At 43.7% G+C, this 24175-nt stretch overlaps 1 protein-coding gene across 8 annotated transcripts in view; it reads right to left on the minus strand.

Annotated features, from left to right (window-relative positions):
- The window catches only part of ABLIM3 (actin binding LIM protein family member 3), a 109761-nt gene that overhangs the window by 61400 nt on the left and 24186 nt on the right, over positions 1-24175 (minus strand). For all 8 annotated transcript variants that reach the window (XM_070517216.1, XM_070517220.1, XM_070517219.1 and 5 more), the window contains one exon: positions 9308-9445. In XM_070517216.1, the coding sequence (XP_070373317.1) occupies positions 9308-9445 (138 nt within the window). The remainder of the gene's footprint in view (positions 1-9307; positions 9446-24175) is intronic.

Consider the following 24175-nt stretch of genomic DNA (forward strand, 5'->3'; position numbering starts at 1 on the left):
ATTCTAATGACGCCCCATCACTCAGCTACAAAAATGATCAACTGTCCTGATAGCTTTTGAATAGAGGGGCAATAAGATTTTATAAGGTATTTCATACAGTCTTTTGGGATATCCTTGTGGACAATATGAAGATGTGTAGGACAGATAATAGAAGAGCAGGTGGGTATAATTATAGGTGTCTGAACAACTGAATCATGTGGGACTCCCCTCCCTCAAAGGGCTTAGAAATGTGGCAAGTGAGATTTCCCTCTGCGAGTTAAGTTACGAAATCAACACACGACAGGCAGAGCAAAGAGGCAAAGTTTCTTCCAAGAGGATCAAATGGCTCTCAGGGACACCAGAACTGCTGAGTGTATTGGTCCAGCTCAAGCCAGGATGGGCCAGCCAGGAAACGCTGGTCAGCGATCAAAGGAAGGCCACCAGAGAGCCCATTCAGACCCTATGACTACCTCCCCTTGTCCTGAGTCTGCGTTCACCAAATGACTGTCCGATAGTTTGATTTTCTACATAGATTGCCTTTGGGAGCGAAGCGGCTGGTCAGGGCAACATGATCCAGTACAATGGAGAGTTTCATCTCTTGTTTACATTAACAAGCAGGCATCCTGACTTTATACATCCGTTTCCTGAGGACTCTGTTAGCACTAGTCAGCTCTCTCAGGCTTGATCAGTGGCAGGGAAACCAATGAAATGGAGTTTCCAAGCCTGTAAGTATGAGGACCTGGCCTAGACTGGGTGACATCACCCCAGTAAATACTACCTTATCTTTAACAGGGAAAGTTGTTCTGCAAAAGCTGCCAGGTTAGAAATAGGAGGGACTTGCAGGCGAAGGTCAGAAATATTTTGCAAGTGTTTCTTCACCTCGCAGGCCAGAGGCAGGCTTAAAGGGCCCAGATGACTGAGGAGGAGGGCAGCCCCAGATGTCATAGCATTAAGAGCAGAATGGTGCAGCACAGTGGGTGTTCTTGGAGTCAGATCACCTTGGCTCTGGTCTCGTCAACTGCCACAAACTCTCTGGGTGACAATGAACTTGGCCCTTTCTTGTCTAGGACCTCTGTTCCCTTACACACAAAATGAAGAAGCTGGACAAGAAATGACCTGAGCTTTTCTTCCGACACTGACATCCTGTGAGTCTAGGAGGAGAGCTGCCTTCCAGGCTTACCACGTGCCTAAACATTTAAAACTCAGTGTGAGGGAGAGCTGGAGGGCCTGCAGACCACCCCTGCAGAGGGGCAGGGTGTCAGTGGAGGAGGTGGTGGTGGTGGTGGTGGTGGTGGTTGGTGGGGAAGGGTTCATCTTCCACCAGGCTTCCTGAAAATTCACCACATCAAACAATGCCTGGTCTGGAGGGCAGGCAAGTTCAGAGGACATGCTGTTCTGGGCGTGCAGGTGGCAGATCAATTGACTTCATGGCTGTGGAATTAGTTAGGTCATGGCCTACGACCTCATTGGAAGCAGCTCCTGTTTTTTCCCTTCTTTTCTCTCCTTTGTTTCTAGGGCCAACTCCACCCCCAGAGCCACCTCTCCCAGTGGAGAAAACCAGGAGGCCAGAAGAAAACTTGGAACAGTCAGTTCCTCCCTTTCCCCCAAGGAGCTGAAGGAGGAAGTTTTTGGTAGAAAGGATGTAAAGGGTGATAAGAATCTTAGGGGCTTCTGGAAATCCAGTGGAGAACAAGGGGATGGAAGGCAAGCTGGAGCAGCATGACAGACGTATCTGAGGCTGAGCAGAGCCCAACATTCAAGTAACTGGAAAGGCCATGGAGAGTGTCTGCAGTACAGAACTGATGTGGAATTAATACACCCGGGATAGCTGTTATTCTGTGAATCAAAAAAATAAAGTCTGTTAATTGAAGAAAAGCTGGGCCAGCTTGGTGCTGTAGCGGTTAAGTTCGTGTGCTCTGCTTTGGTGGCCTGGGCTTTGTGGGTTCGGATCCCAGGCGCCGACCGACACACCACTCAGTAAGCCATGCTGAGGTGGTGTCCCACATACCAAATAGAGGAAGATGGCCACAGATGTTAGCCCAGCAATAATCTTCCTCACACAAAAAGAGGAAGATTGGCAACAGATGTTAGCTCAGGGCCACTCTTCTTCTTCTTCAAAAAAGGCATATAATGCCTAGGAGGAGGCCCTGCACACAGCCCTAGCACGTTTCAGTGGAAAATGTACTGTTTCGCGGGTCACTGGACCTTTGTCCGTGTTTCTATTCTAGTACTCAGGTACTATGTGACTTTGGAAAAGTTGCCTCACATCTCTGGAGCTTAGTTGCCTCATCTTTAAAATGAGGGTAACAGAGGACACATCCAGATCTGAGAGTCCAGGATATATATATATATATATATAATAAAATTCTGCTGATTTTCAACTTTTCAAATGAGATTGAGTTTTAGGAAATTTCAAAATCAAAGAGTTAGAAAGGCCCCTGAGGGTGATCTAGTTCACTATTTCAAATACTTAAATTGTGAAATACATTATGCATACAGAAAATGTATAAAATATACAGAGTCATGCCTTGCTTACTGATGGGGATACATTCTGAGAAATGCGTCCTTAGGCGATTTTGTTCTTGAGCGAACATCAGAGTATACTCACACAAACCGAGATGGTCTAGCCTACTGCATGCCTAGGCTGCATGGTACTAGTCTTAAGGGCCCACCATCGTAAATGCAGTCCATCACTGACTGAAATGTTGTTATGTGGTGCATGACTGTACATACAGCTTAAAGAATAATAATAAAATACACACCCAGGTACCCCCTACCGAGTTAATGAAACGGATCATTATCAGCACCTTAGAATCCTGTTCTCTCTCCCCTACATCCCACATCATCCCAACTTGTGTGTTTATCACTCCCTTGTTTTCCTTTACAGTCTAACCACCTATGAAGTATCTACAAACAATATATTGTTTAGTTTTGCCTGTTTTTGAACTTTATATTAATGGAATCATATTGCATTTATTCTTCTGTGCCTCATTCTTTCAGTATGATGTTTCTGAGATCCTTCCACGTCCACGCATGTCCCTGCACTTCATTCATTTTCACTGCTGTCCTGTATTCCGTCGTCTGACAACATCACAATCAATCTATTCCACGGTAGAAGGACATTTGAGCTGCTTGCATTCTTTCTCTTTTATGGAAATGCTGCTTTGGAAATTCTTGTATGTGTGAGGTGATGCCTCACTATTTCCCTTCCCACCAGCAGTTCCCACAGATCCACATCCTCACCAGTATGTGGGAATACCTAACTTCTTGCATTTAGTCAACATAGTGGATGTGTAGTGATATCTTATTGTGATTTTAAATTCAATTTCCCTGATTATTAATAAAATTGAGAATCTTATTATACATTTACGGGCCATTTGTGTTTTCAAAGTTCATCCACGTGGAGCATGTATCGATATTTCATTCCTTTCTATTGATAAATAATATTTCACTCTATGGATATACCACATTTTATTTATCCATTCATGGGCTGATGGATATTTGAAATATTTCCACTTCTTTACTCTTATGAATAATACTGCCATGAACATTTGTGTACAAGTTTTTCTGTGGAGGTATGTTTTCATTTCTCTTGCGCATACATCTAGGAGTGAAATTTGGACCTGTTGGGTCATATGGTGACCCAAAGCAGCTATACCATTTTACATTCCTGTCAGCAACAATGTACGAGAGTTCTAATTTTTCTGCATTCCCACCAACACCTGTATTATCTGTCTTTCTCATCATAGCCATCCTGGCGGTGTGAAGTGCATCTCATTGTGGTTTCATTTGCATTTCTTTGATGGATAATGATGTTGAGAATTTTTTCATGTGTTTATTGGACATTTGTATAACTTCTTGGGAGAAATGTCTATTTAGATTTATTTGTGCATTTTGAAATTGGGTTATTTGCCTTTTTATTAAGTTGCAAGAATTCTTTACATAGTCTAGATACAAGTCCTTTATCAGATATATGATTTGCAAATTTTATCTCCCCTTTCGTGGGTTGACTTTTCACATTCTTCATGGCATATTTTGTAGCACAAAAGCTGACGATGTCCAATTTATCTATTTTTCCTTTGTTGTTTATGCTTTTGGTGTTATATCCAAGAAAGCTTTGCCTAACTCAAGGTCACAAAGATTTACTCCTCTATTTTCTGCTAAGAGTTTTATAGTTTTAGCTCTTACATTTAGGTTTTTGACTTATTTTGAGTTAATTTTTGTGTATGGTGTGAGCAAGGAGACCAACCTCATTTCTTTGCGTACGTATGTTCAATTTTCCCAGCACCATTTGTTGAAGACTACTCTTTCCCTATTGAATTGTCTTGGTCGCCTTGTTGAAAATCCACTGACCATAAATGGAAGGGTTGATTTTCGCACTCTCGATTCTATTCTGTTGATCTGTCTATCCTTGGGCTAGTCCCACACGGTCTTGTTTAGTGGAGCTTGTAGTAAGTCCTCCAACTTCGCTCTTCTTTTCAGAGTTGCTTTGCTATTCTATACCCCTTGTTATTCCATATGAATTTCAGAATCAGCTTGTCAATTTCTGCAAAGAAGCCAGCCAGGATTCTCATACATTTGCTATGAACTGAATTGTGTCCTCCCCCAAATTCATATGTTGAAGCCTTAACCCCTCATGTGATTGTATTTGGATATGGGGCCCTATGTGGGCCCACTAAGCTCATCATGGGCTTAGTGCTCTTACTAGAAGAGACGCCATCGAGCTCGCTGTTTCTCTCTCTAACATGTGAGGACACATGAGAAAGTGGCTGTCTGCAAGCCAGAAAGGGAGCTTTCACAGGAACGTGACCATGCTCACACCTTGATCTTGGACTTCTAGCCTCTGAATTGTGAGAAAATAAATTTCTGTTGTTTAAGCCATTCAATCTACAGTATTGTGTTACAGCAGCCTGACTGAGACAGCACTAAATCTGTAGATCAGTCTGAAGAATATTGCCATCTTAACAATATTAAGACTTCTGACCCATGAATAAGGGATGTCTTTCCATTTATTTAGATCTTCTTTAATATTTTGTAGTTTTCAGAGTATAGATTTTACACGTTTGTTAAATGTATTCCTATGTATTTTATTTTTGATGCCATTGTAAATGGAACTGTTTTCTCAATTTTATTTTCCGATTGTTCATTGCAAGTGTATAGAAATACGATTGATTTTGGTGTATAGATTTTGCACTCTAAAACACTGATAAACTTATTTATCAGTGTTAATTCTAATAGTTTTTTAGTGCCTTCTTCAGGATTTGCTATACACAAGATCATGTCATGTGCAAACAGAGATAGTCTCACTTCTTCTTTTTCAATCTAGATGCTTTTTATTTCATTTTCTTGCCTAACTGACCCAGTATGAGCCTGAAAGACAACGTTGAACAGAAATGTTAAGAGCAGACACTCTTTCCTTATTCTTGATGTTACAGGAAGCAGGAGTCTTTCATCATTAAGTACGATGTGAGCTGTGGGTTTGCCTTTGTTCTTAAAAGGTGGTTTGCAGAATACATAATCCTAACTTTAGGTTATGTCTTTCAGTACATTAAAAGTATCATTCCACTGCTTTCTGGTTGCCCTGTTGCTACTGAAACACCAGCTGCCAGTCTGTTTACCACTCATATGCAAATGATCTGTCTTCTCTCTGGCTACTTTTAAGATTGTCTTTTTGTCTTTGGTGATCTGCAGATTCACTCTGATATGTGGAGGTGGATTTCTTTTATATTTTTCTGCTGGGATTTATTAGGTTTCTTGGATCCAAGGATTCGTGTTTTTCAACAGTTTTAGAAAATTCACAGCTGTTATCTCTTCAAATATTGTCCTCTTACTCATGTTCTCTGTTATATATCTATAGAGCTAGGTCAAACCTTAGATTGGATATATGTCAAATTTTCTCACTATATTCTCCATGTATCAGTTTCTCTTTTATTTTTACCACCTTCTCATATTTCTGGGCTAAATCTATATACCTCTTTCTTGGCTAAATCTTACAGTTTATTAATTCTCTTTTCAGCAACATCTATCTGCTACTTAATCCATATACTGAGTTTTTAATTTCAAAAATTAGGTATTTTTATTTCTAGAAGTTTTATTTCTTTCTTTTTCAAATCTTCTGTCCTATTCCTTATAATTTGTTGTTTCTTGCTCATTTTTTCCCCCTGGCTTCTCTTACTTGTTTAAATGTATTAAACATAGTTATGACATAATGTCAGAAAGTTGCAATAGATGAAGGCTTTGAGGTTCTGATTCTCTTCTTCATTGTTTCTGCGGGCTCTCCTTCCATTACGATTTGTGTGTTTTGACTGTGAGTCACCACTTTTGCCAGTAATGTTATCTGTGAGAATTCTTTGAGGTCTGCAGTAAAGCTGAGTTCCTCCAAAGAGGATTATCATTCACTTCTGCTATCTGCCCAGTGTGGGACCACTTTCTTTTAAATTCTCTATTTCACTTTTTAGAAATTTACACCAAACATACAGAATGTGAATCCACGGAAAGGGTGGATTATGGATAGACATATCGGTACAAGTTTTATTCTCTTCTACCCAGTGCCAAAGTTGGTAGAGGCAAGAGTCAGTGCTGTCTCCTTCTCCAGAGCCATCTATCCATCTACACAATGAGAGTAAGATTTTTGTAGGTGGACATCTCAGCTTTATTCAGAGGTCTCCTACTAGATTCCTACTTTGACCAGGCTCTAGGCTTTGCCTCCTGTTCTCCATGATCCATACAGCCACCAAAGTAAAAGCTCAAGGTCTTTAAGGTTTAGCATAAACCATCAGGATTAAATATGGCATTGGCAGTCACACCAGGATTTCTGCTTTTATTTTTGTTTTTCACCTCTGCAGATTCCTTCCTTTCATGTCAGTACAGTAATGCATGTTAAAAGAGTTGTAAAAGAAATTCATAGAGATTTTATATTTTTCAAATGAGAAGGCTATTTAGGGTAACTAATCCCTATACTGGTAACTGTTGGAAACAAAAATCTTCTCATTTGTTTTACCCTTAAGCAAATTAACATTGAAAATAGTCAGAAAAATAATAGTATAATTTTTTTTTTCTTAAAATCTCCATTGAAAGAGATTCTACAACCTCCCAGTGGTAGACTGTCAAAATGACCAAATTCTTCCCTTCTCTGTACTCACAGGCTTGAAATCTGATGCTGCAGATCTTTCCACAAAAGGCAAAGTTTATTTCTCCATGATCTTGAATCTGGGTTGGCCATTTGACTTGTTTTGATCAACAGGATATTAACAAGCATGACACAAGCTGAGGCTTGAAAGTCTTCCTCATTAAAGCTTGCTCTCTTGTTGCACTTGGAACTCTGAGACCACCATACAAGTGAGCCCAAGCCAGCCTGCTGGAGGATGAGAAGCCATGTGGAGGCACTCAGGTCAACAGTCCGCCAACCACTGCCAGCTGAGCCACCACAACATCAATGATGAGGCCAACAGAGATAAGCAGAGCCAGCTCAGCCTGGAGGAACTGCCCAGCCAACCCAGAGAATCATGAGCTAAATAAAAGATTGTTTTAAGCTATCAAATTTTGGCTTAAGCAAAAAGTAACAAATATACTCTCTTAATAATATAATTGCAGAGTCGTAGTTCAAACCTCCTTATAATAATTTTTATTGTCTTCACCCTTTGTCCTGACTCAATTTCTGGGGATATAAAAATGGTCTCTACCAAGATCCTCTTGCAGGTCAGCTTGCATTAAAGGGGTTTGCCAATTTTCAATATAAAATTTAAGTCACATCAGGGGCCAGCCTGGTGACATAGTGGTTACGTTTATGTGCTCTGCTTTGACGGCCCAGGGTTTGCAGGTTCAGATCCCAGGCATGGACCTAGTACCACTCGTCAAGCCATGCTGTGGCAGCATCCCACATAAAATAAGAGGAAGATTGGCATAGATGGTAGCTCACTGACAATCTTCCTCACACACACACACACACACACACACACAAATTTAAATCACGTCAATTAAAATATATTCCATATTTGTTTCCATAAACAACCTAGGGAATATGAATATGTAATTTATTTGCTCAGTGCAGAGTCCAGTTAGATCCTGAGGAAAGAAATCCAGGCTTTTTCTCAATGGCAGTGGAAGTCAATCTCTGATATATGAGCCTGAGCTTGGAAGCAGATACTGAAATGAAAAGATCTGGGAGTTTCAAATGACCTTAAATTCAATACACATCAATGGTGTGAAGTGGTTCCTCAGGAAGTCAACTCAATATCAGTCACATGAACAGAAATGTCATCCTTGCTGTATTTGGCAGACCTTGAGAACTGTGGTCTCTTCTGGGCATTATGTTTTAAGAACGATGGTGACAAACTAGAATGGATCAAGGAGAAAGACTCCAGGATGATGATACAAGTTGAAATCATTTCAAACGAAGCTCAGGTTAAGGATCTGCAGTATAACTGGGCATGGGGAAGACCTGGCTACAAGTATGTGGAGGGCAGCCACAGGGAAAAGCTAATACAAAGTGTTCATCGAACTTCATCGGGACAAGTCTAGAACCAACAGGTGGAAGCTACAGGATTTGGGTCAAACATTTTCCAAACCCACAGGGCAATCCAACACCAGAATGGCTGCTATGTGGAAGAGGAAGGCTGGAAGGAGAGTTCAGGAAGTGGAGGCTGGAGAGGCATTTGTCAGGGACACTGGGGAAGGGAGTGTTGCTCTATCTGGGTCAGGGGGCTCTCCGGGCTCTTTCAGCCGAGTCCCTCTTCCTTTCTGCTGCTAGTTATCTTTCTTCTTTAGGAACTCTTAGCTCAGCTAAGTCTAGGATTCTATAAATTAGCGACGGGTAGGCTATAATAATTAGAGGTAACCCAACGTCCATCTGCTCCCAAATTATAAGCTGAAGTCAAGATGTATCATCTCTCTTGTTAGACTTACCCATTGGGGATTGTCACACGGTTATAGAAGAGGTGCTCATCTCAGAGCGATGCTGAATTTTGACCAAGACAGCTTGCTCTTTCATTAGCTCCCAAACAGATATACTGGCACAAGCGAGGAGTCTTTTCAGATGTGTAAGTTAAGCTGGCAGGATTGTCTTTTTTCTTCTGGGTCAGCACTACCTCTCCGGGGTCACCAGGCTCCCTCTCTCCCCTTTATCCAAACACTTCCTTCATTCTTACCTCCCTCTTCACTCCACACTGCTTAAGGGAGAATTCTCATCAGAATTCTCAAGGAAAGTCTCTTTAGGCCTTTATAAGTATCTCAACTGCCCGTGTTTGTTCTGCCTGCCCCTGCGGCATGTCTTGGGGGTGAGAGCATGGTCAGGAATCTGAGAAGGGAGTTGGGAAATTGGGCCTCCTACCTTGACAGGTGAAGCATCTGATGTGGAAGTGGTTATTGTGGACGCGAACCACTTCCCCTTTGCAGGTGTCTCCACATCGGTAGCACTGGATGACACTGGAGCTGCCCCGGGGACTGTAAGGATTCTGCTGATAAGGAACTGTAGAAAGAAACAGAGAGTCACCATCCAGAAGGCCCTTATTCTTTAAAAAGTCTGCTGCCGGATATTATCATAATCTTAAATGGAAAAAAGAAAGCAGAAAGGGTGTAAATGATGAGCAAAGTACCTTCAATACACCATTAGGCTGGATACACCAAGCTGAGACATCATTGGCATTAAGATGTGAGTCCATAAACCTCCTGAAGCAGGCAGAGATCTATAAGTGAGCATAACCTTTCCTTGTAATAATAAAGGGAAAATTCGCAAGTGGAGAAAAATAAATGAGGAAGTGGAGTATTTCAAGGTAAACAAACCCACTTTCTTGGATGATTTCTGGATCCAAATCAGGCCCCAAACTTCTCAAAGGGAATTTGGGTCTTGCAATTGACTCATGGATCTCAAAGAAATAGGTGCTGCCTCCAACTGGTCTTTTTGTTAAGAAGTTACATCTCTTCTCTGGGCCTCAGTTTCCACATCTATAAAATGAGGGTGGTCAATGGCAGCACAGACTTTCTACAAAAGAGGCCTGAAGGGAGGCACTCTGGTTGGAAGGAGGTTGACAAGCGGACTCACCTTAAAGTTGCCTTTGAACAAACACTTTCCATAACCTTGAGAAAATGTCAAATGTGTATAATTAAGAAAACAAGCCAGGTGGAAATGAGGAAGGGGCTGCAGCTGCTGGGGGTAGGAGTGCAGTGGTCAGCATTTGACGATGCCGAAGGGCTCTATTAGCCTACTGAGTCTATCCATCTCCTGCTTAGACCTTCTCACGGCTACTTTTCTAGATTTCCTTTCCGTGAGAACTACTTTGCTTGACCATTCTAAAATCTGGTCATTTGCTATTTAATAATAGTAGACACCTACCTAGAACACAAAATTTCAGAGTTGGAAAGGATATTAGCAGCTGTCTGGTCCAATCTCATTATGTGTAAGCTATTGAAATAACTGCTAGCGAGGAACCCAATCTTTCTCGTAGGAAGCCCCTAGCGGCACCAGGGAGAGAATAACTCAATTCTCCCTCAAAGTTGAAGCAACAGTCCAAAAACTCCTGCTCACACCCTATTATGAGAAGGCTCAGTCTTGTTCTGGCTCTACAGATGACCAGTTGAAGGGAAATCGGTGTCTAGAATTTATACATGTAGACTTACTGGTCAAGCTCTGAATAAGCATATTATAAGTTAATCTGGACTCACAGAAACAGTGAATTGCATGGGAACTTGGAGATCACCTAGTTCAGGGGTTCTGGATCTAGTGTGGTAGTTGTTTGAATCTTTTATTCCAGGCACAGGAAGGATTGCACACTGTGATTTGTTGGGGATGAAATGTGAATGGAAACTGTGTGTCACTTTCAATTGGAAGCCCTAGGAGCCAGTACGTGATCTACCATATTGCCTTTCCCATAGTGCAGCAACCAGTGATAACCCAGATGGCGTGCAGGATGCATCAGCTTGGATCCCTGATGCAAGAGTCACAGAACAGCGCTCCAAGCTAACCCACAGTGAACATCTATTGTGAGCAAGGAAGAATTTTTGCTGTCATAGCTTCTAAGACTTTTTGTTACTGCAGTGTATCCTGACTGATGCACCTGGGATTGAATACTTCTCTCTAAGTAAATATAAAAATCGGTGTTATGTACATTATCCCATTTTCTTCAGATGCTCAAAGATGCTCTCTATAACTGATCTCACCCACCTTCCTCCTTTTAGAAATGGGACAGGAAAGCAGGACTTTCCATTATCTTCCACTTATAGGGATCTTGAGTTATAAGCGTGCTGCAGAGCAAAGAGTCCTGAAACTGTTGCTGCTGACAACTTTGCCATCTGAGGTGGGGGAATACATCCTTTGCACAATCTTTCTCTCACAGAGTTCATACCCCTTATTCAACTTTTTTTTGCCTGTCTTAAAGTTAAGACGACAGTTATACGAGTTAGCTAGTTAGCTAAATGATTAACTCATTAGATGGTTTAACACACGTAAGGTCTTTCAAAAAGTGCATTAAATGCTCCACAAATATTCACTGGTACTATGACCATCACATCTTCCCCTCAGCTCAGAGCAATCCTCCCCCATTCCCCAGGATGTCCACAAACATTCTCTTTAGTCCTATCTCCTTTTCTTCTTTTTCTGACTCCTGCTCAAAGTCCTGGAAAATATTTCACTCTCTCCTCTTCTCCCAATTTGTGGGAGAAATACAGATCATGTTTATATGAGTAGTGTGGCAATCCGCCATCGCCTAGGGAAACAAAGCTGTGAGTCTGAAATAAAATCAGAACAAATAATATAATCATCACCATCAATGATGAGAGCTCTTGAAAGGATCCCAAATCCCTCCAGAATCACTGCACAAGCTGTCATCTACCTCTTCTAAGTCCACCTGCCTTATTGTTCAAGAACCAATGTCCACGGCCAATTAAATTTTTCCTGATTTGATTTTTGGAGAAATAGATTTGTGACCATGGTCTTCAGCTAAAACTCGGTCTTTGAATCACCTAGGGAAAAAGATGCAAAATCAGAGTGAGGAGATGGACTGGGGAAAAGAGCTTTCTGGGGTAGAGCTGTGATGGAGCCCCCAGTCCTAACCCTGCTGCCTCCTTCAGCAGGAGGGTGCTGCTACGGTGATGCTGAGTGTGGCCAGAGGTCCATAAATATCTCACGTTTGTAAATAGTCCCATAAGCACAAATGCACTCATCGCTGCTGTGAGTTCTTCCAGATTGCTGATATAACTGTGATTACAAACGGGTAGTGGTATAGCAAGATTTGAGCTTATAAATGTGTGAAGATCTTTCCTTATCCAGATAGTGCCAGTAGGAGCTGTAGGGGTTAAAGGAAGCTATGCTGAGGTATGTCACACCTGCTCCTGCCCTGGAAGCCACCCCATTTCCACTAAGATCTTGTATCCTTGGCTAAGTAACTCAGCAACTTAATCCAACTTATTCCATGTGTGTCTATCGAGATGGTGTTATTCCTTCTATAACCAATCTATAACCCCGCTGAAACATTCAAATTTTATTGTTGATTTTTTGCTGGTTATTACTTCTACTAATTTTTATTTCAGAAAGTACTAAGGTTCGGTTGCACAATTTATAACATTTGTCTTATGCGTAAATGCCTTTTGAATTCCAAATTAACTTACACATGAAGTTTTAAACTGCCTCATATGTTAGGAACTGCCTATCGTTGAGAGCAACATTTGAGAGCAGCCATGAGCCTCAAAGGACTTTAGCTCTGCTCACTTGTGCAATAATCCATGAAGGTACCAAGTTTAGACATCTGGATCATGTGATACGTTTCTAAAATGCATGCAGGGAATCTCCAGCTTCTGTTTAATGCTATTTGGCCAATAAAGGGCAACCAGGAGAGACAATCCCAGTTACTAGTCCTCAAGCAGTGCTGTCCAGTGGAACTTTATGAGATATGCAAATGTTCTAAATCTATGCTGTCCAATATAACAATCGCTAGTCATGTGGTTACTGGGCACTTGAACTGTGGCTAGTGTGACTGAGGTACTGAATTTTTAATTTTACTTAATTTTAATTAATATAATTTACATTTAAATAACCACATGTGGCTAGTGGTTGCCATATTGGACATGGCAGCCTCATAGTGCCACAAATGGAATACCAAGCACAGAATGGGGAAAAAGAAATTAAATCTGGTTGAATCCTATTTATATAAAAATAAAGTGTACAAATTAATTTAGGAATACTACCTCAGACTTAAATCATTTCTTTTGATCCCTGAAGAGTTTAAAATTATATTTAAAAAACAATTTGCAATAGGAACGAATTGCACACACAGTCACCCATCCCGAATTTTATCTGGAAACAAAGGCTTCTGAGCAATGAAATAAATACTGATTAAAAAAACTCATAGTTTTTTAGACACTGCAAGACTGAAGAACCTTAATCTTCCCAAGAATAAAAGCAAGAAAATCAGTGGCTGTCAGTATAATTTTTTAAGACAGAAAATCAGCTGGTCAATGGCTTTGAGATTTAAAATTAAGCGTTTGAAACATTAAGCCCTCTTTTATACAAATACCAAATCTTCAGAGTTCTATGAGAAAATACATCTTAATTCCACAATTCAATTTGCAAGCAAAGCTCTTCCCAAGTGCTACAAAGATAATTTGAAATTGTTGGAGCACAACAACATCTTGGAAGGGGAGAGGTGGCTGGCTCCTGGTAAGTTAAAAGGAACATGTGAGCTGAACATGGCAGGGACCAAACTCAGCATCCCATTCCTCCACCTGCTGTTCCTCCCTCCCTCTGCCTGTCATTCTTCATCTCATGTGTTTCTCTCTCATAGATGGTGCTGAGGGTGACCTGGGTCCCAATTCCCTCTCTGCTGTCACTGAGTTTTATAATTTTGGGCAAATCATCTAACTTCTCTGGCCTGAATTCCGTCCTTAGTCACCGAGGAGACTGGACAAAATGATTTATACAATTCCCTCCAATTAAAAACGGATTCTGGCTCTGTGTGTCCTTTCCTGGGCTTCTTTCTCTCCCTCCTCACTCTCTTCTCTCCGTTAACTTGTCTTGATTTTAAACTAGACTGTGCTGTATGCTATCAGATGTATTAGTCTCTTTTAAAAGAGGATAACGGTATGATTCCTCTCTCATAAGCAACGGGACCTAAGTTACATTCTCGTTACTAATGCGGCGCCTGCACAATTTTTCTTCCCTCCCTTGAGGGTCACTTGACCTTGAAGATAAAAATGTTCCCACATTCTAATTGAGTCGTCTTTAAAACAGTCTTTAAAAGGCAGAAGCACCTATGCTATGTTGGAGTATAATTAAAAGTGTGACAAAACTAACTTGGAGACAGTATAACAACTGTGAGTAATTGGCTGGAAGTGTAATAAAAACAGTGGCACTTCTGGTTGAACGGTGAAACATCAAGCAGAGAATCAACCACCCAGGAGTGAGCTCGCAACAGCCCGGGGCCCTGGAAAACAGCCGGGTGCAGCAGCTGTCCCACTGCGGCTTCATTAGAGGCCAGGGTACCTGGAGGGTGTTCACAGGGACTCGCTAAAGACCGAGGAGGAGACCCCAGTGTGGATCCAGGTATTTCACAGATAGAAAGCCCGCAGCTGGAAGGGTTAGGTTGGGGGTTGTATGTAAGAGTATCTGGTATTGACAACACGGCCCTGGGGTTTGATTCTGGAGTTGCATCAGGGCCTGCCGCACTGATCCTGTTTCCTGTGGTAGGACCACAGAGACACGAGATCCCTGCACTGGAAGGGAGAAGCACATGGCACAGGGGTTAAGCGGATGGACGTTGGAGTTGGGAAGGCTGGGTTTGGATCTTAGCCCTGACAGGCACTGGCTGTGTGGCCTCGAGCAACTTACATGACACTCGTCTCAATCTGCTCATCTCTAGAGTGGGAATATCTCCAATCATTTGTGAGCGTTAAATTACTTACATTATATAAAAGTGCTTAGTACACTGCTTGGCACGTAACTTGGGCTCAATAAGTATATGCAATAATTAATACTAAAGGATCTCTGAAGCCATGTATCCCCACCTCCGAGTCAATGCAGGAATTCTTTCTAAATTACCCCTGCCAGCTTGCCGCTGAGTTTTGCTTGAGCACTGTCAAATCCATCTTTGGACCAGTTGAGCTTGGGCAAAGGTTTTCTGGTTTTCCCTCCCTGCTGTCAAGAAAAAAAAACCCTTGGCTGCAGCCCATTCTCCACCTTAAGCAACCTTGTCTTTCTTCTCTATCTCGGAGCTCTCTCTGTTTATAGGTTTCTGTGGGCTGCAGAGGTGAGTGGCTGACATGCTTTTGATCTATCCTGCAAAGGAATGTGTGAATTGGGTGTTTCCTGCTGTGGGATGAGAGGCTATGATCTGTGTTATCCTGGGGCGGTGTATTTTTGGCACATCTGCTGTTTCCAGGGGGACGTGTTAGCATGTTTGTTCTGTGTGCTTACTTAATGAAGTGAGTCATTTGTTTTCTGAAAACTCTGGTAGGGAGATTGTGAGAGCTGCTATGAGTAACCCCTAAGGTCACGCATGTGCCATCACATCTACGTTCATCGTGTGAATACTTAGAACCAGACTTTTAGAGCCGAAAGGGCCTGGGAGGTTATCCACACACTAGATGAGCATCATGAGGGCAGGGACCATGTCTGCCTTGTCTGCCTGTGGACCCTCAGGGCCGGGCACAGAATAAGTGCTCAATAAGTACTGGATGAATGAAGAAAAGGATGAATTAAATGAGTCTAATGGTTTCACTTAACAAATGAGAAAGCTGAGGCCCAGAAGGGAGAAGAGATTTAGCCAAGTTCACACAGCAACTTCTGCTTGCATCAGTGCATGAGGGTATCTGTTTTAAGATAACAGGATGAAAGACAAAGCAAACCTAGAGGGTAGGCTATGCTGGCACAAAGCAAGGGTCATGGAAGGTGGGGAGAGTTCACAACAGACTAAGTTACCATAAATCTGGAGTCAAGCTGAGCCTTAAAATTAGAGTAGGTGAGCTGGGGGGAGGGGTCAGTGTTCCAAGATGCAGAAGCATAGGAGAGAGTCTGGAATGAAGCCATGCATGAAGAAACAGGAGGAGTAAATGCGAAGGAAAGGCCTGGAAGGATAATTGATAGTACTTAGAGCGTAGTTACTCTGTCGGAAACCGTGCTCAGTAATTTACATATGTCATCACTGAGTTTTTGTAACTCAGGAGGGGATATTACTATTATCCTCATTTCGCAGATTAGGAAACTGAGGTGCAGAGAGCTGAGGTCATTTGTCCAAAGCCACACAGTTAGTAAATGGCAGAGGGAGCATCTGAACCCAGGCAGTCTGACTCTAGAATCTGTGTTCTCACCGCTAAGCCTACCGCCTGCCATGAACAGGTGCCAACAGCGGGAGGCAGTGGGCGTGGGGAAGGCTAAAGGAGTATCTAATTTTTCCCCCAACAGTAATCGCCCATCCATTATCCAGCTGAATTAAAATATGTGTGTGTGTGTATATGTACATATATATATATACACAAATTTCATAAAGATTTAAGAATAATGAGGAGGGTACAGACCCAGAGACTGGGAACAGTGATTCAGCATCTGTGGCAGGTGATGAAGAAGCTGTGACTGCTGCCCCTGGGCGGGGGACGTCAGCCCTGAGCAGCTTCCCCGGTGGCGGCAGGTACAGCCCGACAGGTGTATGTGCCGGTCCCTAAGAGAGGCAGGCTCAGCAGGTGCTGGCAGCTGCAGCAGAGCAGAGGTAGGAGCGCTTTGCGATTCCTGGGGCCCTGCACAGATGGCCCCGGCCGGGCCACAGTTTCCGGTGTCAGCAGGTCAGCAACACAGTCTGTCACCCGAAGAAGACGATACTGTAAAACCTTTGCTGCAAGAGAAACTCCTCCACAGCCCGTCTCTGCCAGGCTCATCAGCGTGCTCCACTGTCATGATGCGTAGCTGGTAAAATGGCTTCTGCTGCCTTCTTCAGAAACGTGTTGTCAGACATGTGTCAGAACGGCACGCTCCTGGCCAGACAGACTGCTCTTGCCTGAGAGCCAGCTGCCACGCTATGGCTACAGGAGAAAGGAGCTGGGCTCCACCCAAACAGGCCTCCGCCACAGGCGAGGAGGCCTGAGGCACAGTGCACGAAAGGAATGACAACAAGTGAAGACATTTGATAAAATGAGAACTGCATAGTTGTTACTCATTTTGCAAATCAGAAAGCTAGTCCAAATATAACATCATAGAATTAACTTTTCACTTCTTTCTTTTTTTAAAAAATTTTTATTTATTTATTTATTTTTTGGCAAGGAAGATTAGCTCTGAGCTAACATCCATTGCCAATCCTCCCCTTTTTTTTGCTTGAGGAAGACTAGCCCTGAGCTCACATCTGTGCCAACGTTCCTCTACTTTGTATGTGGGATGCTGCCACAGCATGGCTGATGAGCAGAGTAGGTCTGCACCCAGGATGGAACCTGCAAATCTGGGCCGCTGAAATGGAGCGTGTGGAACTTTAACCACTTGACCACAGGGCTGGCCCCTCACTTATTTCTATATTGATTTTATGACGGTAAAAAGAAAAATTGTATACTTCTGATGGAATTCAATAGGAGACTTTAACATTAAAAAAATCTCATTTCTCTGTTAGAACTCAGCTTGGTCCCTGTTTCAAGACAAGCACAAACTAAGTTCCAGTCAGTCTGCCCCTCCCCCACCCCTGTGCCCTTCATTGGGGTGTGTCCCTGGGCCTCTTTCTATGGACTCAAATAGACGTGTGTTCTTGTTCTTTCCCTGAGACTCTCTTCTCTCCCTCTGGGCCAGGGAACCATTTTTGTGAGTGAGGGTCAAGGAGCCCTTTCTGCTCTTTCTCATTTATGCTTTCTCTAGAATATTTAGCTTTGTAATAAATCCTTCCTGTTCTAAGGGCACAGACTTTTGAAATTCCAAAGCCAGGAAGCCACCCCTTTTGTCTCTGCCTTCTGCTGCCCATCCCGGCCCTGAGGCCTCGCTCACTGAATAGAGGGAAGGCGCAAGAGGGGCGGGTGACAGAAATCCCAGTGGATATTTCAAAAATATCATCTTGCTACACTTGGTCACGGGCTTTAAGGATACGATGTACAGAGCAGGATAAGAACGGCTGAGGAACAGACAGGACTTGATGAGAAGGGGAAAACTCCCTAGGGAGTCTGCCAGCCTTGGCATCTTTCCCACTTCGGGGTGGCTCCTGTCAATCCACACCCATTCTCTTGTCACTGCTGACTCTGTCCCTGAATATCTTTACAAAGCCCCCAGTCAGGGGCACTGAGGAGCTGTAAAAATAGCTGCAAACAGCTAAGAGGAATTGGGGAATTACTCCGTGCCAGGCCCTGTGCTGAGTGCTTCATGTCTACCGGCTCATTTAATTCTCACAACTCCACAAGACAGATCCCATATGGGGGGAATATATATGGGACTATATATGGGAAATCTGAGGCACAGAGAGATGGATTAATTTGCCTGAAGTCACACACCTGTACATGATAGAGCCAGGGTCAGACAGGCATCAGTAGGTCTAAGAGAGGCTCAATTTTCTCTCCCCTCCCCCCGCTCCTTGCTCCTTGGGGGCCTCCCCAGCAAGGCCTCCTTCTGCCCAGGGTATCCTGAGGAAAAGAAGGGGATCTACCCAAGCATCCACCAGGGCCCCGAGGCACCCTTTCCAGCATCTCGACAGCTTATCTGAAAAATACTATTTGGGTTTTGTCTGGGGCCCTGGAAACCACGTTGGAAATAGAGGAACTTCAGGAAGCCAGCAATTGTCTTCGTGCTGTGAGTGACTCAGGCCCTCGGCTTCTGAGCCAGAAGTTTTAATACTTCTACAGCGTTTGCTTCCTGAGGCTCTGGCAGGCCATCAAGCCCTGATATATTGTGGGGAAATCCAAGAAACATCAGCTGTCACCGGGGCTCCCCTTGACTTACAGGTTTTCAGTATCAGAGTGGAGAGCATATAGAAAACATCTAGTCTCGAGGTTTCCCTTCTTTTTTTTTTTTTTAAAGCTATGAACTGTTCCTTGAAATGAAGAAATGGCCTCTAGGTTACACTGATTCCGTTGCAAACCATGCATGGAATGCAAACACACACTGACCTGGCGGTCATTCAGGGAAACCCCCTTGACCAGGGGTTGCTTGCGTTGGATGTGGCTCCCAGACATGCTTTGTTTGGGCGGCCTAGAGTTTGTTTTTAAGTCCTTCCAGATCACCATGGTTCCTACCTCTTCCTTTTGCCTCACCCTGGCCAGCTTCTCTCCTGTACGGCCAGGTGCTTGAAGGCACTGGAGTTGTGATCCCTGTCTAGATCCCCTAGAGCTGCTGTGACTGAAGGGGGTAGGGCCTGGCAGGCCACCTACTTCTGACCCACCCCTCCTCTCTAAGGGAGCCCCTAGGGCACCTTCTGCCCCAGCTCATCCACATTCCCATCTCTACAGATGCAGCCCTGAGGCTCAGAGAGTGGAGGAACTTGCTCAAGGTCCCCATCATGCTGGCCACACCAGGACCAGCAAGAAAATGCCTTGGTTTCAGATCAGGGACAGTTTGCCTGAGGGTAGGCCAAAATGAGGTGTGGGTCACACCAGTCAGGGAATCCTCAAAGCCATCCCAAGCAGCCTCCATTCTCAGAGGGCAGAGGTCTCCCAGAGGCCCCCTCTTTGGTGTCTCAAGTGCTTGCCCATTGCTCAAAGTCCTCCAGGGCTCTCCTTGATGGCCTCTGCAGTCATGCTCACTAGAAGCTTCTCCAGGTGATCACACACCCCAAGAGGGGCTCCCCTCACAGAATTCTGACCTGCCAGGCAGGCCCTCTCTTCCCCAGGGCTGTGAGGATGGCTTACCATCCCACCCTGTCCTATCTCCTTCCTCTCGTCCCTCCTTATTGCTCCCCTCCCTTCTCTTCCTCCTCTCCTTCCCCTCTCCCACCCCACCCCCTACTCACTTCCTCCTTCCGTCCTTCCTCCTCCCCTCCTTCCTTCCTTCTTTCTTTATCTCTTCCTCTCTCTCCCCCTCTCACTCCCTCTCCCTCTTTCTCCTTGTCCTCTGCCCTACCAAGATTTCGGTTAATATCTGGTTCTCCTCTGTGAGAGGGAAACAGTTCCTTCTAGTCTTTACTCTGCCACTAACTTTTTGTGAGGCTTCAGGCAGAACGCTCCTCATTCCTGGGCCACTGTTTTCCCATCTATTAAGTAAAAGGGCTGTGTTCTGTGGTCTCTCAGTTTCCTTTCAGATCTAATATTCTATGTATATTAACCACAGTTGCCACATAAAATGCCCTCAGGGGCCAGGCAGGTAATGTCAATGGAAAATCCACACAAGGGGGCCATGCCAGAGAGACTGGCCCACCTAAAGGGGAAGAAGCTACTGGGCTCCAGTGGATTATGGTCCTGCAAAAACACATCCAGGTCCCAGAGAGGCCTATCTGTGGGGGCTGGATTCTGCCTGTGGGCCACCAGTTTGGGATCGCTGCACCTAGACAGATAGATGACCACAAGTCACCTCCAATTACCATCTGAGAGAAGTCACATGCTCACCACACGCCTGTGGGATCTGAAAGAACAGAACACTCCTGAAATGAGGTCCTGCAGAGCCCTAGGCTGGATGAGGGAGCACCAGAGAGGCATGTCATTCTCAAGCTCTCGGTGACATTACTCAGGGACAGGCAGAGGTTTCCAAACTTTCTTTTGATCATGATCCACTGGAAGAAATTAATTTTGCAAAATGACTCAGTACACAAATATGTGCACAAGTTTCACAAACAAAACTCATTCTTAGTATAGATATGTACTGATATTTTCTTTTGTTTTTCATTCCATCCCATTTCAATACTTTCTGCCATTTCACTAAAAAATGTTGTTTTCAACCCAATAGTAGGGATAAGATCACAGGGGAAAAGAAGGATAAAGATTATTCTAGGTTTGCGCTGTCCAATTTGGTAGCTGTTAGTTATATGTGGCTATTCAAATGAAAATTAAATAAAATTAAAAATTCAGTTCCTTAGTCACTCTAACCACATTTGAAGTACTCAACAGCCTCAGGTGGCTGGTGGCAACTGTGTTGGAGGGCACAGAAACAGAACATTTTCACCACTGTAGGAAGTTCTGATCGGCACCAAGTCTTAGTTTTGCTAATGAAGAAATCAAGGCCGGAGGCCCTTCAAAGAGAGGGATTGGAAACTGAGGATGTATGGGTTAGGGACAAATGGACACAGCCTCAACAATGTCTGCCAAGTCCATCCAAAAGGAATTAGGATGAAGAGTGGGTCCTTACAGATTCATCCTCACTCCAAGATTCACAACTCAAAGCCCATGTCCCGCATTCCACATGCAAGGTGGCGGATCAGAACATGAACCTTCAGAGAAGAACAGAAGCACTCCTTCATTGCTCTGCAGGCTATTTACAGAGTAGTTTTTGTGAACTGGAGAGAGAATAGGGTATGGAACCTGTCAGATCTGGGTTCAAATCCAGGCTCTTTCTCTCACAGGCTGCATGAGATTAGCAAGCGGCCATGGCACGAGCCTTAGTTTCCCCATCTGTAAAATGGGACAATAGTGCTTATCTTTCAGAATTTTTGAAAGGAGCAGAAGTCATGTACATAAAGCAGTGAGCACACTGTTTGGTATATTGTAAGTGAAAAGCCAAAGTTATTATAATAATAATGATAACAAAAACAATAATAATAAAATGAAGCAAAATATAGTGGAGATGTAAGGATAAAGGAGACACATCTCCTACTCCAAAGGAAATTCCAGGATGGAGTTGGGGAGACTGTTTTTCTAACTGCATCTCTAATGCTAAAGCCAGTCCCTGATGCCAGGAAGCACTCATTTCATACTTGCCAAATGAATGAACGATGGAAATATATCCCTACACGCTACAATCTAAGATAGAGTTTGGTAAAGGAATCAGAGAGGTCCAAACAGGGAGTGCTAAGATTTTTATGAATTATTTCTCATTGGGAAGGAGAGGAAAGAGAAGGAAAAAAGTTAGGGAAAGCACCACGGAGAGATGGCAGTTTTACATTTTTTACTGGGTTATTGGTACACATGTGGGATGAAGAAGTTAAGACACGCTAAATAAAACAGAAAAAGAGAGTAAAAATGGTAAAAAATAATAGAAGGAAAGATGAAGAATACTTCCTTTTGAGAGAAAAGATTTTATAAAATCAAAGATCCTCCCAAAAAATCAATGGACAAAAGTTTTGTATCTTTAGGAAACAAAGCATCATTCAAAGTTTCAAATTGAATTTGTATAGTCTAGGGGAGCAAGGGAAACGTTTACTTTCTGTGTGTATCAGCAAGGAGTTCTCAATTACTGTTTGGCCCATGTATAATGCCCTGCAAAAAGCTTTTTCATCCATAAATGTAGTGGACATCTGTTGTTTTGCCTGTTCAGCATCTGCTCTCTGCTTCTTCTGGCAACAGAACCTCTTTCCTGTGGGGAACCCATTTCATGGGGTTTGGGTGGGCTGACCCTGTTCCAACACAGGATCAGAAAGTAGCCCAGGCCTGGCCAATCAGAGAACCCCAATCCTCTTTCCATGTGATTGGCAGGCATGTGACCTAGTCCTCTCCAGGGTTTTTTCTACTGGAGCTTTTGGAGAAGCCATCTGGGTTGCTAAGCCAGGAGGAGGTCATCTGGGGCACCTGGTGCCATCTTGCCTCACACGTTGAGAAAGCTTACTAGAGATGGAAAGAGAGAGGTCCCTCACTGCATCACTTGAGTCTGTGGATCCAGATTGACCTGAAGCCACTGCATTTCTGAACTTTGCTTTTTTTGGTGAGGAAGATTGGCCCTCAGCTAACATCTGTGCCAATCTTCTACTTTGTATATGGGACGCCACCACAGCATGGCTCCATGAGTGGTGTGCAGGTCTGTGCCTGGGATCTGAATTTGCAAACCTCGGGCCTCTGAAGTGCAGTGCATGAGCCTAACCACTATGCAACCGGGCTGGCCCCTGAGCTTCTTAATTACATGAACAGATACAGTACAGTCTCTTTCTAAACAATGAGTTAGTTTGAATTGGGGTTTTATCACTTGCAACCAAAAAATTTATATCCTATTTACTCACAGTTTTCCATCTAAATCAGAATGCACTCTACCAATTTAAATTAAACATATATTCCAGGACCACTTCACAGTGGACCTCATGTATCTAACATGACCCACAGCATCAAGTTAAGGACACCATGATGCACGAGGTGGACATGGTCCCTGCCCTCCTGTGACTCCCACTTCAGCAGGGGAAATGGTGGGAAAAGTGGTAGGAGAGAGGAAGAGGACTGTAGCAGATATTACTGTTGCCTTCCCAGCAGCCATTCATCTCTTCATCTGCTAACAGAATCTCTCTCTCCTGGGGGGACCCAGTTTTGTTTATCCTTCCCTGAGCAGGCATGTCTTTCAGGAAAGGTTGTGACCTTACCCAGACTTGGGGAGAGAAACTTTTTTTTTTTTTTTAAAGATTGGCACCTGAGCTAACAACCGTAGCCAATCTTCCTTTTTTTTTCTTTTTTTTTTCTGCTTTATCTTCCCAAACCCCCCATTCATAGTTGTATATCTTAATTGCAAGTCCTTCTAGTTGTGGGATGTGGGACGCCGCCTCAACATGGCCTGATGAGTGGTGCCATGTCCGCGTGCAGGATCTGAACCCTGGGCTGCCGCAGCAGAGCGCATGAACTTAACCACTCGGCCACAGAGCCAGCCCCCCGGGAGAGAATCTTGATTGGTGAAAATGATTCTAATAATCTCATTCCTTTGCCAACTGATTGACTTAGGCAAAGGCACATGATACACTCTTGGCCAATGAGACAAGAGGGGAGGTTGGCTGGGGCTGGAAGATTTTCTTTGCTCCTCTCGGCCTCCGGAGGTTCTTGTCCACCTGGGATGCTGGAACAGCAGCCCTGCTGCTCCTGATGAACTCTGAGCGGAGCCACCTAAATTGGAAAGAATCTGGGTGCTTGAGGATGATGCTGAGCTTCTGAATTAACCTGCCTTGGATCTACCTTTCTTTGGATTTTCTATTCTGTAAAATAGACGTGTCTAGATTGTGTAAGCCATTTTTAGTTGGGGGCTGTCACTTGTTGCTGCAGACACTCCACAGAAACAAGCGTGGCATGCTATGGGAGCATCTAAGCAGGGAAGCTTTCTGGAGCCACTCTGGAGATGAGCAAAGTTAGCCAAGCAGAGGTGGGGTGAGATGACGTGGTCAGACAGCAGAAGTCACTGGTGGAAGTGACATTGGAACAAATTCCT

This window comes from Equus asinus, chromosome 9 (genome assembly GCF_041296235.1).
Source record: "Equus asinus isolate D_3611 breed Donkey chromosome 9, EquAss-T2T_v2, whole genome shotgun sequence".
NCBI classification, from domain to species: domain Eukaryota; kingdom Metazoa; phylum Chordata; class Mammalia; order Perissodactyla; family Equidae; genus Equus; species Equus asinus.